The sequence below is a fragment of the Taeniopygia guttata genome, chromosome 2 (assembly GCF_048771995.1).
Source record: "Taeniopygia guttata chromosome 2, bTaeGut7.mat, whole genome shotgun sequence".
Classification (NCBI taxonomy): Eukaryota; Metazoa; Chordata; class Aves; order Passeriformes; family Estrildidae; genus Taeniopygia; species Taeniopygia guttata.
The window spans coordinates 56,443,200-56,461,686 of record NC_133026.1 but is presented as its reverse complement, the minus strand read 5'-3'; the positions used below and the strand labels follow the sequence as shown (position 1 = coordinate 56,461,686).

The following is an 18,487-nucleotide window of genomic DNA, read 5'->3' as shown; positions in this document are numbered from 1 at the left end:
TGACCTGTCAAGGTGAAAGAGGGCAGCTAGTCCTTTAACAGTTTCCATGTGAGGTGGTTTTGGTATAATTCCACTGGAAGCAAAGCCCAAGTTATTCACACCTGTGTATCTTCAAAAACCTTGTCTTATTGAAGATACTGCAGTGTGATGGAATTTATATTTGAGACACAGGAACATTTAAAAATTTATTTCTTTCTCAGCAAGACTTAAAATATAGGATGTGAAGAGGGTTATTTAAGGCACCAATTCATTTCAAGCATATGAAAGATTGCTTTTGGGGGTACGTGTGGGGCCTCCTTGAAATTTAAGAACAGGTCAACAGTATGAGTGTAATACTGTTTTTCCATAACATCAGAGACATCAAAAGCTTCCTGTAGGATTGTTCTGAAGCCTGATTGATTCTCAGTGAGTCTGGGAAAGATTCATTCTCAAAGTCTATTGAGTCTCAGCTTAGTGGAATTTTCTGACTATAACTGCTTATATACATCACTTCCTCTATATTGTTAAGTGTGCGGATGGTTGTTATTTTCTGTTTTCAAAGGGATTATTCCTTTGGAAACCTCAGTGTATGCTGGAGGCTCTGATTTCTTGCTTCAGGAAACAGCAGCAGAAGGTGCTGGTGGCAGAAAGCTAACCAGGCTGAATACTAAGGCTTTATTCTCATAAATAATGAATTGCTTTTTAGCTACTGTTCTGGATGTACCCTACAAGACACTGGGTTTTGCTGGATGACACAGAATGCAATTGGCAACTTTTGAAGAAATGCAAAGGCTTTGTAGTGTCCACAAGACCTGTATACAAGTATTTTAGCCATGACCAAAAGGGCCACAGTTCTTGTACACCTGAATTTTAAGCCAGATATATTTGTTCAAAGACTGTGGCTTTACAGCCCTGAACAGATGTCTGTATGTGTAAGTTTCTTTACAGCATTGTCTGCTCAGAAGGAAAGACAGGTTAAGTCACTTAAGTAGGGCATACTGAGGGCATACTTAACCCAGTTGCTTAAGGGGACGATTTCCAGTCCAAATTATCTGATGATATTTTTTCTCAGATGTGCCCCACACTTTAAATGAAAGACCTAAGTGAACACTCCCAGTTGCCTCTTAAGACTTACCCTTTTTTTTGAGCCAGTGAGTTCTTTAAGTTGCTGGGTCATGATGTCCCCTTGCCAGAATGACCTTTTATCCAATCAGAGCTGATTCAGCACATTTGCTGCTTTGGCTTTCCTCGTAGTCCATAAATTCTGTATTCTTTGTGTCCAATATCAGTGATGTGTTCTTCTTCTTCAGTTTTTTTTTAACCTCCCCCTGCATCTGAAGTAATACTGGGAAAATAGTACGACCTTTATCTTATCCCAAGTTCCTGCTGTGGGGCCTTCTCTTACAGTCCAAGTTCTGAGTATCCATGAAAGGAAGTTTGGGTGGGCCTTGCTGTTCATTGGTGGTCACAGATGCCATCTGTCCCATAACTTGGGGTGGTCTTTGTTTGACCAGTGATATGTGTACAAGCAGTTGCTTCCTTACACCGTTTGCCATAGGAAGAATTTTTGCCTGGATGCATTAACCAGGATGAGCTAACCAGACTTCACCTCTGGAGGCCTGGGGTTCACATCATCCTGTTGCTCCATTCTGTTCCTATCTCATGGCAAAGCCCTTCTTTGGGCTGAACAGTTCAAGACAGGCAACTGTGTTCTTCAACTCCTTGCAATTCCAAAAAGAGAAGCAAGGCAAAATACATAGAAAAAGAATAGTAAGACACTAAATTGCTTAAGTAGACATATCTATATCTCAGGTAGACACATGTAAATGTGCTTATATTCAATAGCTTGAAGATAAACAGTATGCATAGTAGAGGACCTTTTTCACTTCCATGGGTAGTTTTAGGCATACTTTGCATAGTTTTAAAGGTCATTATAACTGAAGGAGTTACAGTCAACAAAGTGGGACATCATCTTTAAAATTATATTTGCTCAGCTTTCAAACAAATGCTAATTTAAAATCTGTTCTTATATTTCCTTGGCCTCTATAGGACATTAAGTATTTTATTTACCAAGTTTAACTCTTTTAATGGTCTTTAATTGGAATCAGCAATAGATCTTAACAAAAATTAGGTGGTTTTATTCCCTCCCCCACCCCCCCCCCAAGGAAAACAAACTGAAACTGAATGTAGGAGGTGCAAAGAAGAGGAAGATACTGATGGAAATTTTAAATTCTGCTGAACAATGTTATGAATCAATTGAAAATTAAATGAACTTAATTGTTCTTCCTGAACAAAATGACTCTTCGCAGGCATTTTAAAACTTTCTGTTTCAAGCACAGCCTTTGCATACTAAAACTGGCATGTTGAACTCTAGAGGTAAAGCACTAAAAAGTATTTCTTGTTTGCTGTCATACGTCAGGAGGAGTGTTTTGCCGCTCCCTGAGGGGCTCAGTCGTGCCCTGCGCTGGGGCCGCTGGCACCGCCTGGGGCCAGGGGGTGCAGCCCCGGCACAGCCCCAGCTCTACACACGGACCGCCCGGCAGAGCCCCGGTGGTGCTGCTGCCCAGGCATCTGCTCTGTATGTGATAGCATGCTTGGCTCACGTATATCAAACCAGCTTTTTTATTATTTCCTTGTCAATGTGTCAATACTTCTCAGTATTGCAGAATTACGTGCTATGTTCATACTTAATCTGCTATGACTGCTTCACAAATACCACTTTCAAAACAGTATGGGTGTTTCAATTCATCTGTTTCCAAGTCCATCCATCTAATTGTTTTCAAGTGTTTTACCCTTATGCAGATACTTTAGAAGTCTACTCATAAACTAATGCAAATATGAGTAGGGACAAATAGCTGAATATTTTTTCCTCCTCTTCTGTCAAGTGAATGGAAGCTACACCTCTAATGGTATCGAGCACTTTGAGGTAGCATGGTTAAATGCAAAACACTGGGAATGTATGAATCATAGAGCCACAGAATCTCCTGAGCTGGAAAGGACCTACAAGGATTGAGTTCAACCCCTGGCCCTGCACAGAACCCCAAGAATCATGTGCCTGAGAACATTGTCCAATGCTTCTTGCTTTCTGGCAGGCTAGCTTTACCTAAATAATTTTATGAAAGCTATCTAGTTTTGATACAAGAGTGAACAATATTATTTGACTTCTTATTTTTTCTTTTGCACATTGATACTTGAGTCCAAGCCATTTATCAATCTGATGAGAACTGGTAGATGAGACTGAGAAGTCAATACGATTCTGCTAGTCATGGAGGTACGTTTCTTGAAACTGCTTTTCTCAGTATCTGAGAAAACTATTTTTAAACGGTAGATTTTAATTTTAATTCTAGTAATCCCAGTAGCAATAGTCTGCCATTTTGAAAATACTTTATAAAATAGATAATTCTCATCTGTGTAAGCACAAAATGAAATAACAGCTATCAGTTGTCAGGAATATTTAGAAGGAAGATAGTCTAAATTACAGGAATACTTCCAGCAGGTGTAAAATCACCAATAGGATACATTTTGCTGCCTTTATGAAGAACACCTATAGCTCTCTTCGGTAGTTTTCATTCAGAGTTTGTATCTGATTATGCATTGTACTTAAAAAAACATCATACTTCAAAATAATATAAGAAACTGGGAAATAGCTTAATCTGAACTCTCCAGTTCCTTTCAGTTCAATTCATCTTTTGGTTTTAGAATTTTATCTTCTTGTCACAAAAAGATAGACCAAAAGGAAAAGAACTGATAGAAATGAAATGATTTATATTCAAAGCCACAACTCAGGAAAAGTAGAGTCCGCTTCATCACAGTACATTCATTCACTCAAGGAATTAAAAAACATAATAAAAAAGAGAGCATTACAAATGTTTGACCTATACCTTATTTGAAATTATGAATGTGTAAATCACCAATAGTTACAGCAGCAATTCAAAGGTTGATTCTCCTTAGGGGCTTTTTTTTTTTTTCCTTCTCTTGATTTTTTTTTGTTAAATCAGACGCAGATGACCTTTTAAATATCCTGTATACACAGATAGCAAGGAAGATCTGGGAGTAATACTGTGGAAAAATTGGTGACTTGCAACAAAATACCCATGAGGGAGAGAGTTCTAAGAAGTTAAAAGTTGATGTTTGCCCTTTTAAAATGTCTTCCTGCTAGAAGGTTTTCCTTATATTTATGAGTGGTTTTGTCTTTGAAGATAATTAAAATAAGCTGAAGCAAAAAGACTGTAATGATAAGTTCTTCCAAAGTCTCTAAAACCTTTTGTTTTGAGGCAGTAAGTATCTGAACTCCCTGAAGACTGAGTAGGATTTTCTTGCAGGAGAAAACAAACATCATTGTCCAACTCATCAGTGTTAATTTCTTAAACAGTTATTTCTGATTCCTGAGTTTTTTTTTCAATAGCCATTTACTTCAGAACATTAAAGGAGGACAGTAGCACAAAGGGAAAAAAATTACACTTTAATTTTACAATAGTTTGGTCTGTAGTAATTTTAAATATATCACCCTAGATGAGTTCCTAATCTCTTCAAGCCTGAGAACAGACGCTGTCTTGTTTTTGTTTCAAAGATTGAATTCACAGACTACCCACATGCCTGAAAGACAGGTCCAAAGGTACCTTACACATTTGAACACATTTCAGAGCTTAGAAAATTATTAGTGAATAGTTAGGAGGCTTGGTAACCTAAAAAGGCATACATAAACAGATTTATGCAAAGAGCTAGGTGGAAAATATGTGCTGAACAAAGAAAGATAAAGTTCTGGGATATTCATGGTATTGTTGTTTTTAAAACTAAGAAGTTGCAAAAATTGCTGTATACGCTGTATACTCAGATAACTGGGCATGCAAAATTTGAGTGGGAAAAGACTGCACACTTGCAAGAACATGTAACAGATGAAGAAAACTTTGGTGCTCAAGAGCAATTCTGATCATCTCTTCTGTTCTCCTTATCAAGCTTAGAAAAGCTTTGCTTCTTCATATTGGCTGTGCTTTTCATCTGTTTCCTAGGTCTGTGGCCTAAAATCCAGTTATGCTATCTGGATTTATTGTCTTACATACAATGCAAACCTACACCAAATTAACTTTTCTGGTGACATTTTTATTTAGGCAGTAGTGTAGATGCTCTTCCTACCTTTGAAATTGTATTCCTTCAGTCCTGCCTTTCCTTTCAACTTGCCTAAGTATATATGTAAAAGCAGATGGGGGGAAGACATAAGCAAATTAAGCTTACTCTCGTTGTAAAGTTAGGGGTAATCATAGTGTCCTTCACTGCCAATGTTTTGGTAATCTGAGGGTTTTTTGAGGTTCTGGTTGGGTTGTTTTTTTTGGTGGGTTGTTTGTTTTTTGGTTTTTTTTTTTAGAATGTTTGTACTTTCTTAATAAATCTCAAGCAAATGGCATTTATTAACACAACAGGAAACAGAGGTTGGAATAACAATTTGGAATATTTCTGGGTGAAACTGCTGGCAAAAAGAAGCACGAAGACAAACAAACAGAAATCCCCAAAAAGCCTACATTGTAGAAAAGTTTGGAAGACTGCATGATGCATTAGAGATGATAATATGGGATATTTTGTCTCTTCCACACTCAAGAAGAGCTGAGAAAAGATGCAACTACTCTTTCCAAAAATTTGGTTTAGAAACTGGTTTATGTTACAAAAGTGCTTTTCTTGGTTTTTATTCCTAAAATGTTTTAATAGTTTTCTTAGCAATTATGTAATTTAGAGGTACATATGTTACAATATAGGAATTAATATAATAAATTACACTTGATATGCAGAAACATGAAGTAGTAATACAGATTTCTTCTTTCTATATTAAGAACTTCATCTTCTAATGATAGCATTTGCATATCCATTTTGATGTATGACATTTGCTGTGAAGTATGCATAAATTCAAATTTCTGAGTCTCCATGCTGATGATTGTAAATTCCATTTTAAATGGTATCTTTAGGAATTAAAAAATATTTAAGAAATATTATTTTAGAGTGAATATAATAATTAACAACTATTACTACCTAGGCAATCTTGGATAGAAATTATCTACCTTAATACTAAATTATTAAAATTGCATTGATATTTTAGCAGTGAGAAGATTGATTATTGCAACTCTGTGAGAGGTGATGTAAATGGGGGAAGAAAAATAGAGTTATATTTTTTAAATTTTGTTTTAACGAGTAGGAATTTAAAGGAATGTAAAAAAACCCATTTTTAGAAAGAAAACAGGAAAGATAGATAGAGTAAGGCAGTGTTCCAAGCCATGTTACTAAAATTTAAGAAAAGTTTTAATGAAGTGAAGGTACTTGTAAAAAGTGAAATTAATGAGGCAAGTAGAATATATGAGTTTCAGGAGAGGCCACTATACAGCAAATAAATACATCTATGAGGAAACAGAAATAAACATAACTTTTGTTAATTTATATAATTTTCTAAAATTTAAATCTTTTATGGAACACTCCATTCCTCTTGTAGTTTTAAAATACCTGTTCCTTTTAAGAACTCCTATGCAGAAATACAGCCACATTTTTGCTACTGAAGATGCCGTAGAGGACTTAGAAATACCTCTAGCAATCAGCAGGATGTCTTAGGTCATTCAAAAAGGATAATGAGAGTGCTATATAAATAATACAGTTGGAATATAAGGAAACTACTTAATTACCTATTTAGTTAGGTCAGGTTATGTGACAGACCATTCTCTATGTGTCAGGAATGGTGTGTTGTCTATGAAAAGCCAAGTAAAATAAATTGAATAGCTAGAGGACTGCTGATAGCTGTGACACTGGAAAGAGCTGCATAGGATTAATCAAGGCTTGTCATTTAAGAATAATGGAAGAGATTTCAGTAATACTGTTGTATTTCCTAGGAAAGGATAATGACACGCTGTAGAAAACAAAGTCATTAAAAGAATAAGGAATACTATTTCAAGTGCCATGTAAAAGTCTGTGTATCGTAAAAGAGAATTAAGAAGTTTACTAGGGATAATTTAGAATTCCTTTTACTATGAAAAGAAAGTAGGAGTACATAATAAACAATGCAAGAGCTAAAGCTTCATGGAAATGAACTAATTCTAGGGAAAAAAGAGACTGTAAAGTATTTCTTTTTTTCTATAGAAAAAAACATAAAACTCCACACAAAGAAAATCAAACACTAGCAGCATAACAAATATAGTGTACTTTATTAGTAATTAGGAAAACAGAGATTAAATAAAGGGTGCTTTTGATGTCTTACAAATGTCAGCAAATGTCACAGAAGGTTTATGCAAATACTGGTGCCTACCAGAGTTCACTTAAGTTAGAAATAATTTTTCATCAGTGAGGTAGTCCACAAAACACTTTTTTTGAAACCAGCAATTAACAGTGCAAGGGAGAATAATTACTATGGAATACAGTTCTTAATTTGTACCACTCAAGATCATGATGGGTTTTTTGTCCCCAGTAAAAGTATTTGAGGAATAGAGTTCACTGGTGCTGATGATGCTGTCTTTTTGTGTACACCATAACATGCAATTCTATCTATGATTTGTGCCAAGATTTACACCCAAATCTGGTGGTTTTTCTTTTGTATTTTGCACTCTGATAGTGGAATAAAATATGTGGCTTTGGTAGAAAAAGTTTTAATTATTTATTAATTACATAGAAAAAGTTGTAATTATAGCTACGTACACAGTTAGTACAGCTAGTATTAATAGAAACATGATTCTATTCAATTAAATTAAATTTCATTATGTGATTGTAATTCCCTACATAATTGAGGTGCCTACAAGGTGTCTACAAGAAACCATTGTGGATAAATCCCCATATGGTCTCCAGGAAATTAGCATGTTAGGATTTCACTCTTAAATGACTATATAGTAAAGCATGAGGTGTGGGTAATAAACACAATTAATTAAAGACCTGCATACAGCTGCAGTACTCTGATTTTGTTGGGAATATGGATATTTGGTGGCATGACTTGCTTGACTGAAGTATTGAAATGGAGGGATACAGACCTTTTAGGAAGGATGGGAGTATAGTCCCACTGATTTCACTATGATATAAGTGAGGTCAGGATTGATACAGGACGTCTTTATCCCTCATTGTTTTAATTGCTGTGATTAATGATAGTATCAATTCAGACTCATCAGAAGTCTTCTGAAACATATGAAAAAATATATCAGCTCTGTTTTTCTCTCTCTTCCCTTCCTTGGGATTGAATTTAACAATAATGCTCTATTATTGTGGACATCACTGTTTTGGAGATTATTAAAATGATTTTTATTCCTTAATTCTGATGTACAGTCTCCACTTAAGCTGACATTTTCCACTTCCTGGGTTATCATTTCTATGTGATAAATACAGAGTATACATGAAGAGAAAATGCATATATCACAAAGGTAGAAAAACTTCAAAGCTCTTACCAGTTGACATGTGACAATGATTTCAGATGGAAACCAAGACAATCTTGTGTAACATGTTTTTAAATGGCCTCCAGCAGTAGGCAAAATAAACCAAGCATCAATATTTTAAATGTCTTCTGCTTTTGTTTTAAAAAAGTACTTTATATGTCTAGTGCAAATTATCCATTAGGATACATAAAAACCGTCTCAATTGTTATTTTATTAACTAGGCTACTTTAAGAAAACATATATGAGCATATATATAATAAAATAATTCTTGTTTACAAATAACCCCAAACCTAAAATTGGGTCTCACAACCACTCTTTTGTGATTAATTCAGAGAGCATAGGAATAAGTATTGACTTTTCCTTAAAAAAACCCTCAAACTAAACAGACAAACCCCTAAGTTTTAAAATACATGAAGCTATTGTGAATTCAGTGAAAGAAAAGTATATGCTTTTTTTAGCATATTTACCTTCCTAGGCTGTTGGCTGTTCCTTGGTGGAATAGAGAGATTGTTCTGGAAACCACTTATTCCTTTATACAATATTTAGTAACTATTTTTATTTTAGTCAAAAACCAGGCAAAAAACATAGCACATAAAAATCATGGATATTAAAAACCTCCAAGTCTAAGGAAAATCTTACCAGATTTTTTTTTTTAATTCTGAGACCACAGGATAGTGTACAGAGACTACTCATAGAAGTAGGAATGTAGGCTTGTGCCATATTGATTTCAGTAGGAGGAGAGCCAAACAATGTTTCTTTGTTCAGTCCAGCGTTTTAATGAATGAGGGCCTAACAACTCCCATGGGTCAGGGCTTTTTTCTTCTCTTTAACACAAGAATTCCCTTCTGCTTACTCATACCCAGACATGTATTCGAGGTGCCAGGAAGTGTCACTATAGGACACGAGAAAGCATGGGGCATACAGCTGCTACTGTAAAGGTTAAAAAAGTCACAAACTACCAGTCCATCAAATTTCTCCACCTCTATGAAGGAATGTAAAAACAATAAGTTATTTCCAGAAAGTGTGTGAGAAAGTTTGCTACAAGAATGTAAACTCAGAAGGTTTTAAAAAATCTTAAAAAATCAGGGCAACAAGGAAGTAAGGGCACTTCAGGTCTACTGGCACATTTCTGATTTCTGTCTTCACCTGATGTACAGATTTTATTTCTTACATGAAAATTGGAAGACAATATACATATTGGCTTATGCAAGAACTTTTTGGTGTATGAAATTCAATTACTCTTTCATCTTAGCTCAGTGATTGTGTGTCTTCTGGAGTGGAAGCTACAACAACCTAATGAAGCTGAAACTTTCTTGTTCTAACTCTCTGAACAAGTTAAAGACCTTGGCTTGAGGAGAGAGATTGGGTATTGGCATATTGATTTAGTGCATCTATGAAAGACCTTTTGCTACTGCTCATATGATATGTCTTAAAAAAAAATAAAATTAGCCTTTCTCCCCTGAAGTCCTAGAATATTTTGTCAGTGACAGGACTATTTACCTTCTTTGGACTTAACTCTTCCCTTAAAAATAATCTACAGTAAGAGGGAAAAGATACAAATCTAGTGATGAAGAAACATGGTTATTTTCTAGAACTTGAGAATCTTCACGATTATATCAGTAATGAAAATTGTAGGGAGCTGTGAAAATTATATTCCTATCTATGTGATAGATAGTATTTCACTCAGGGATGCGGAAAGAAATGATAAAAAAGTATATTAATTTTAATTTATGTCTTACCATTTTAAAACATTGTTAAGAACAACAAAAATTTTGGACATCAAGGAACTACTGTGAAATTTATCAATTAAAATGGTGGAAAATATTTTTATCTTTTCTTTTGATAATGAATCAAGTTAAGCAAACACAGTCTGAAAACAGTCTTCACTGCAGACTGGAGTTTTTCATTTCCATTTCCTGCAAAAGAATTTCAGAATATTCCTCATCTTTACATTAGTTGTTGTGCTTCCACTTTAGTTTGCTCATCCCTTATCTTTCCCACTCTCACAAAGCACTCTTTTTGAAATCTATTTTTTTCCTTTCTCCCCATCTCCTCTTAAATAATACACAATAGCACAGTCCTGGTGAACTGACAATACAACTGAGTCAGAAAATTTAGTGTGTGACATGTCTGAATAAAATCTAGTGCAAATTACAGGATCACTGAAAAGAGTTGCTTAAAATGTTACCTTTTGGATAAATTTAAATAAGGGAACTTCTTTGGTGAGTAAAATGTGGCTTAAAGCCATGACTGTTACATTTGTCAACTGTGAGAACACCCTACAGGATTTGAGCTGGTCTGAAAATTTAAAACAGTAAGTGCAGCTGATGTTAAACAACTGCATAATTTATTAGTTCAGTTCATGATGCTTAAAATAAATATCTCCATTGTGGGAATTCTGTATCAATTATTTTCTGCTGACTTCATGTCAGATCTGCCCACTGTTGTGATTATGTTTAGGGACACAATCTTTATTATTCAACTAAGTACCCAGTCAACTTGCTAATATTAAATGTGCACTAGAACACTGAATTAAACGGCAAGTGCTTCTAGGGTGTATTTTGGCTTTACAATGCTAATATAATTACTTAGAAAAAAGCTAATAGGTTACAATTTGCCCAGAAATTTATCCTCAGATTTAGGAGACACTCTGGATTATTTGTATAAAATCTAAAATATAGAGTAATTCAAGTGTATACTGAGGTCTCATTGTTCCTATGATACGAAGATTAAATTGAAATATTGACACACTGCCGAAGAAAGTAGCAAAAAAATTGCTGTATTGTACAATTAAAAATGACTACTATAAAGTAAGAGAGTAAGAGTCCATTTAGTAAGTTCATATCAAAATAAATAGTCTGTCATTTTGCAAAGACTACAAAAACTTTAAACTGTATTGGAAAGTGTCCTAGACATTATAGTATATTAAATTAAGATTAAAAATAACTTGAAGTGCATTAAGACCTACAATAAGTTTTCTAACTAGAGGGAAGTTTCTTAATACACTCATATCTGGTGTCTAGTTATTTGAATACCAATCACTGAAAAATCATAGAAAGACTTCTGAATCAGAAATTCAAATAGAAATATGTGTGACAAATCTTAAAGTCTTTATCTCTCATTGTCATAAATAATTTTGAATTCCAGAAGTAGCTTGTATGATAAAATAGATCTGACTAGCCCAATCTTCTCTCTGGTTTTCAGCATAGTGTCTTGTCACTTCTTGGTGAAAATAAGATTAACACTTTGTATGCTATTAGAAAAGAAAGTCCACTTACTTTATACTCATTTTGGGAAATTTCAGAATTGCATGGATTTCATGGGGCAAAATGGAAAGAAATTCCAAAATCCCGAGTTTCAGGTTTGATTTGAATCGTTGGATGTTAATTAACGCTGATTTTCTGAGCTGGAATTTTTGAAGTAGAATTATTTTGTTGCTCAACTAAAGTCTTCTGAAAGTTTACAACAGTCTTTTACAGATCTAAAAAGTTATTTGTCACCCTGATTCTTAAGATTTTCTAAAGCCTTCTGAGTTTACATTCTGTTAGAAAACTTTCCCACACAATTTCTATGAACAACATATTGTTTTGCATTCCTTCATGGGAGTGGAGAAACTTGATGTACTAGTGGTTTATCCAATGTCTTTGGAGAGGTGGCCCATTCACTCTCCAATCCACTGTCACCTTTGGAAAAGTATAAAAGTTGGAGTCAGAAAATAAATTTTCTTTTTTACCTTGCAAATAGCAGGTGGCTCGCATTGTGCTTTCACGTGTCCTGTAGCGACAGTTATTGAGCTGAATTTGAATTTGATTGGGGCATCTTTGCATGAGTCATTTTATTTATGGATGCATTTAATCTAAAGAAGGATGTAACATGTGCATTAATTCTGTGTTTTCCCACAATTGAAGAAAAGGTAAATCTGTCTCTTAAAACCTGATTTTGTCTCCATCTTGGATTGGTAATACTGTTTCATTTTTAAATATTCACATAATAATCCATTTTGTGGCCCTCTGTAAATATTATCTTCTGTTTAACAAGATCTTCCTTTTTAATTTATATGAAATCCTTCTGGATTAAAAAGGTTGTTCAACCATTTTAGATAGAAGACATGCAAAAATATCTTTCATGGTAATTGCAATTACTGTATGATGAAACAGGGCTATATAAAATAATACCAACTGACATTGTTTCCTATAAAGTGAGGGAAAATTTGTATAAAATATGTATACCAGTGCCGCTGAAAAGGGAAGTATTTCTGTGAAAGAACAGCAAGAAATTCACTGAAACAGGAGTTTGCAAAATATCAGTGACAGATATGAAAACAAAACCACATCTTCACAGCTGATCATTTTGTGCGATGAAATTGCTAAATGAAACAGATGTCTTTCCATTTCTCAGCTTGGCTGACATGAATCACAGATGCCCATTAGCTAAAATAACTATAGGAAACACTCTGCTAAAAGTAGCAGAACATTTTTTTACTTCTTGAGTAAAATGAAAAAAACTCTGCAGCACTGATTGACAAACTGCTCACGCATTTCAGAGTTGGGTAATGATTCACCATACAGGGCTGTGAAGCACCTTGGACAGTCTTTAGTCACCTTAATTCCTCTAGTAACATTTGGATTGAATTAAGAACTGGGAAAAAAAAAAAAAAAAAAAGGGAGGTATTCTGTTCTGTTATTTAACTATACTACAAATTTTCACCCCTTGAATTACTTCTGGAAGATTTGCTCCTAGTTTTGTGTTTCCCAATCACTCAAAAAGACCTGAAAGTTTATTCTGAATTTGAAGGTTTTCTACCATAACTCTGGACTCTTATGTATATACATATAATTTAAATTGGATTACCAAACCAAAGGCATTATTAATATTTTTTTTTTTTAAGAAAACACAGTGTTATAGCTTATAGTGTTCTTTTAACTATGTAGGTTTGTATTCCTTTTATGGTACTGTGACGTGCAACTCTCAGCTTCCTCAAAGTCTTTATGTGGATGTCTCAAAGTCTCAAAGACTTTTGGCTAATATATGTGTGGGGGAAAACAAACAAATAAACAAACAAAAAACAATCTACAAGCCACACAAACAACCACACAAGTAGGAAGTTTGAATTTGGCAGAGGTAATATGTTATAATTTTGTGGGCATAAAACCCATTTTCAAATTACCTTACTAAGATTTACACATACCTACAGGAGAGGCAAGGGAAAATCATCAACAATGATAATACTTTACTTATTAGACAAATAACTATGTTAAAAGATCTTTACATGCTAAATTGGATCTAAATATACTTGTTCAAAATCTTCATATTTTTTAGTGCATGGCCTTTCTTAGTTTTCTGATTTAGTTTTCTTCACCACACTGTTCAGGCTTCAAGTGCCAGGCAATATTTTGAGGCTCCAGAATATAATTATTTGGATTGCTAAATTATTTTACAACTTCCTGGCATAGTTTTGCTAAATATCACTCTCCAAAACAATTTCCATGCATCATTTGTATGTTAAATTTGGCCAGACACTCTTGCTGGGAACTGTTGGCATGGAGTTATTCTGTTCTGGAGATAAAGTATTAGAATGGATTTTGCCAGGCTGCTTACTGGTTTCTGAGTCAAAGAACAGGCACTGCAGCATCAATACACTATTCTAAACTTTTTCAAGAATTAATAATACCACACCTGGGTTTGGAAGGCATCTGGGAAAACTGCAATGTGCCCATTTAAAGATCCCTCTCAAACAGGACTTTATTTTGTATTTCTGTCACAGGTCTAAGGAAGAGCAGCCTCTTACCATGCTCTTCATCATTCTTCTATGAAAATATTTTGTAGAGTGGTCATGGATAAGCAGTGAGTTCCTAGGACGAACATTTTTTTGATGTGAAATTGTATTCTAGGAAGACATGGAGAAGAAAACACTCAAGGACTACTTACACTAGATGACATTTTAAAATGGATCACAGCTTGGAAGATACTGTTGAGTCCCTTAAAAAGAAGGGTGAAAGGGTTAATTGGAGGTGTGAAAGGTCACAACTTTTGTGGGTCATCAGGGGAGAAGCATGAGGGATTAAAATTCACTTTAAAAATTCATTCCTCAAAAGAGGTGTGAGAATGGCTTGCATCTTTCAGTTCTTCATCGAGAGAAACAGAAGGAAAAGAAAGAAAATATTTATTTGCAAAGGATTTTTCTTAACATCTGCCTTCCTACTCCTTATGCTTGGTGGAGTTTCCTGGGTTTTATATCTAATGTAGAATGAAAATAAACAGTAAGAAAATACTCACTTTGTAAACATGCATGTGTGTAATGTAAGCAAAGTTTAATAGGTCTAAATACTTTCATGTAGAAAATCAAAGTTCAGAACATGATAGTATTCAAATTTCTACCATGAAGGCTTTGATCCAAGATGCCTGGTGAGTTTAGTCTGTTCCACATATATCAAGTCTGTGGGAAATATTCAGTGTTTGAAAATTTTTCACAACATAGAAATTTTATACTTGACTTTGGCTTATCCCACCAGCCCACTCTGTATGTTTGGTTTCACCACAAAAGACAAGGAAAGACACATTCAAAACCATAATAATTAAATATTTTTACTTCTAATACTTAAAACAGATGCTATGGAAGACAATATGAGGGCATCATAGATGTAAAAGAGAAATATTTTCATGGCTGCATAGCAAGGGGGATATTTATATTGTGATACATATATAGCATTTTTCATTATGTGAAATGTAGACTTAACAAAAACTTTTCACATGACTGACTCCTACTGCAGATCTAATCAGTGCTGTTATTATGTATGCAAATAACTATTTTTAGAAAGAAAATCCGCACCAGATCTTAAAGTGGAATATTCTGATATTTCTTGGGTGTGGTTTAAGAAAATACATTTGCACTTCATTTTTGTAATAAGAGCTTCTACTTTATTTGCTCTTTCTGCTGAACTCAAAAGTAAGTTTACTAAAAAGAATATATTTCATGGTGAAAATAAATCTGAGTGCCAGATTATTTCAGTTAATTATGGAATCAATGAGTTTGAAAGGACCTTTCCACCAAGGTGTTTAGAGAAATTATGCTAAATGCATCCAAAAAATCAAATGAGCCATCATCCAAACTGCTGTACTGAACAACAAAGCAAAATTGAATAATTTTTCACATAAAGGCAGTCAGGACTGCAAGTTATATATGTGAAGTTAAGCTTTATAGAACTTAAATAATAGGTGTTAAATCAATTCTTAATAAATTTGGGTGTTTTTGCTTTAGTCTATTTACAATAGTTGATGGAGTACAAGTGATAATGACTTAAAAATAAATGTTCCCCAATGTTGGAGAAGTATCAATAATATTAAATGAAATGTAAAAAATGTATTATTTAATGAAACCAGTGATTCTGTTTTCCTTAATTGTCTTGTATTTAGCCATGTTCTTTATATTCTTAGTGAATTTACAAGTAGCACAGCAGTTGTGAATTTTTAATAGGATCTCTTCAAGGAAAGAAAAGGTCAGTATTAACATAAAAATCTTCTTTAAGAATGTGGTGCAGAGGTTTCTTAGCAGAGAACAGGTGTTGCTGCAAAACTAAAATCTTCCAGAACAGTCAAGTTGCAAGATTCTTGGAGGTAAGTTACGAAATTGGAGCTAAGTTAGGAAACTGACTGTGAATAAAAATAACTTTCTTAATGGTATCAACCACATATGTCACATATAGAATAACTTAAAATATAATAATGATGTTTAAAAACAACCATTCTTTTCATTGCTTCTAAACAAAATATTGTCTTCTTCAATTTCAGCTTCATTCTGACCAAGATAAGGGAGATGGATCCCTCAAATACATTTTGTCAGGAGATGGGGCTGGTACTCTTTTTATAATTGATGAGAAAACAGGAGATATTCATGCAACTCGGAGAATTGACAGGGAAGAAAAAGCCTTTTACACCCTGCGTGCCCAAGCTATCAACAGAAGAACTTTGAGACCAGTGGAACCTGAATCTGAGTTTGTCATCAAGATCCATGACATCAATGACAATGAACCAACATTTCCAGAAGAAGTTTACACTGCTAGTGTTCCTGAAATGTCAGTAGTAGGTGAGTTCTCTGTACTAAGCCACAAATGCCTTTTCTTCATTACTTGACAAATTATTTCCTCATCTTTTCAAAAGTCAGTCATGTGCAGAATTCTACCTGATGAGTTAAGTATTTTTCATTTTGACACATTTGTTCAAATACTGAAATGGCATTCAGAACCAGATTTTTATGATCTAAGATCTGTTTCTACTTGGAATATCCAAATTATTGGCTTTACAGTTCTTTGGAATATAAGTGTTACAGATAATAGGCAATGGTGAATCATCCTCCTCCTTAGGAACTGTTAGAATAAGACAACTAAATTACCCTGTTGAAAGATCTTTTTTTTTTTTTTTCTTTCATTTTCATTGGAAGTTCCCAGTGGTGATAAGCACTAAATGGAGAGCTGTCTCCACTCCCTTTGTGGGTGAGGAGAACTATATATTGACTCATGCACTGTTGATGCACTGTCTGAAGGTAGACGCCCTCTTTATTTTCTGTTCTTTCACTTTTTTACTGTATAGATAGATCCACTTGGGGTTTCACTTCCTCCCTTAACTCTATCCACAAAAGACACCTTCATGAATATTAAACAACTGTTTGAGTGACTCTTTCTTCTCTTTGCAATGTATTTTCAGTTCTTATCTTCACTACAATGATGTGGCCTGGATCATGCCAGCTGGTGAATTTTACAACCAATAACATTTTAGAATATGAGCTATTATTTATATTTGTGCATAAATTTCATTAGGAATAATTTTGAAAAACTTTAAAATATGATTTTTCTTTTAAAAATATATTAATTTGTTGACTGTATAACTGTACATCTCATAATATTAAATTCTAAAAATTCAGAAAACAAACAATATACACAATACAATTTCAGGCTATTATTACCATTTTAATCACTTCCACTGCCTGAATAGGTCAAACAGGTGTTTTAGATAACTAAATTAGCCTGTTGAGTTGACATGTTTTTAAGATATTTTGTATATACAGGTATTGATGATTTAGTACTTACTTTCCTGGGTCTTGGAAAATGCTAAAAGAGAAAAAAAAAAGCATAATTATTGAAAGAGAATGGCCTCAGAAAATCTGTGCAGCAATGTCTGGCAGCAAAATACAAATAGTTTTTTTATTCTTAATATTTCAATCCACTTTCAGTTTGTGATTGAATCAGTTTTTAAAATTCCAGCATTCAGCAGCTGGTTTTTATTGTAAAGGAAAAATAAATTTTAAAAAGAAAGATAAAGAAATCTGACAGATTACTGTGTAGGCCTGTACTGAAATCTCATCAAACCAGCCCACGTAAAGACAAGAACTTAAAAGTCTTCCACCTTTACTGTTCCAGAATCTAACAAAATGTAATACAAATTTACTAATGTACCAGTCAGTTTTCTAAATTGCCATAAAGATATACAGGCAGAGCATCTTGGAAGTGCATCCTGAAAGAACATTTCAAAAGCATTTTCTTGAGAAGCACATGGCAAGATTACAGTAGGGTTGAAAAAGTATGTATCAGAGCTCCACTTTATTTCTCATGTTCTTTCTATAAATTCCAAAAGGCATTGTTTAAAACATAATTGGAAAAATATAAGAAAATTACCCAGTGTTTTCATTAAATATTATGCTACTGTATAACACTAAGTTATAAGCTATTATTTCTTCATTTAATCAGTCTCAATTTCACAAAACACATTTTTTTCTTTAACTGTTCTCAAACATTCACAGCATTATTTCAATGCTTTTCAAGTATTCTGATTGCAAGTTTCCAGTGTATCTGTACAGCTGTACATAGATCATAAAATTTTGAAACTGCAAAAAGTCAGCACTGTAACAACAACAAAAATGAGATAAGATGATAAGAAAAATATTTAGAAAACAATAAGTTATAGAAAAACAAAAAGCAACAACAAAAAAAAGAAACCTTGGGTGTACTTAATGTGTTGACCTTGTATCTTACATAAATAGCTGTGCTGAAACAAATGGACTTCATTTTGTCACTAAAATTATAATAATTAAGAGAATTATAACTCAGTTCAAATTAATCATGTTCTTGGAT

General features: G+C 33.9%; 1 protein-coding gene across 4 annotated transcripts in view; it reads left to right on the top strand.

The window, feature by feature from the left end:
• Nucleotides 1–18,487, top strand: part of CDH10 (cadherin 10) — a 93,460-nt gene that overhangs the window by 43,622 nt on the left and 31,351 nt on the right. For all 4 annotated transcript variants that reach the window (XM_012571522.5, XM_072924064.1, XM_032746839.3 and 1 more), the window contains one exon: nt 16,152–16,446. In XM_012571522.5, coding sequence (XP_012426976.5) covers nt 16,152–16,446 — 295 coding nt within the window. The remainder of the gene's footprint in view (nt 1–16,151; nt 16,447–18,487) is intronic.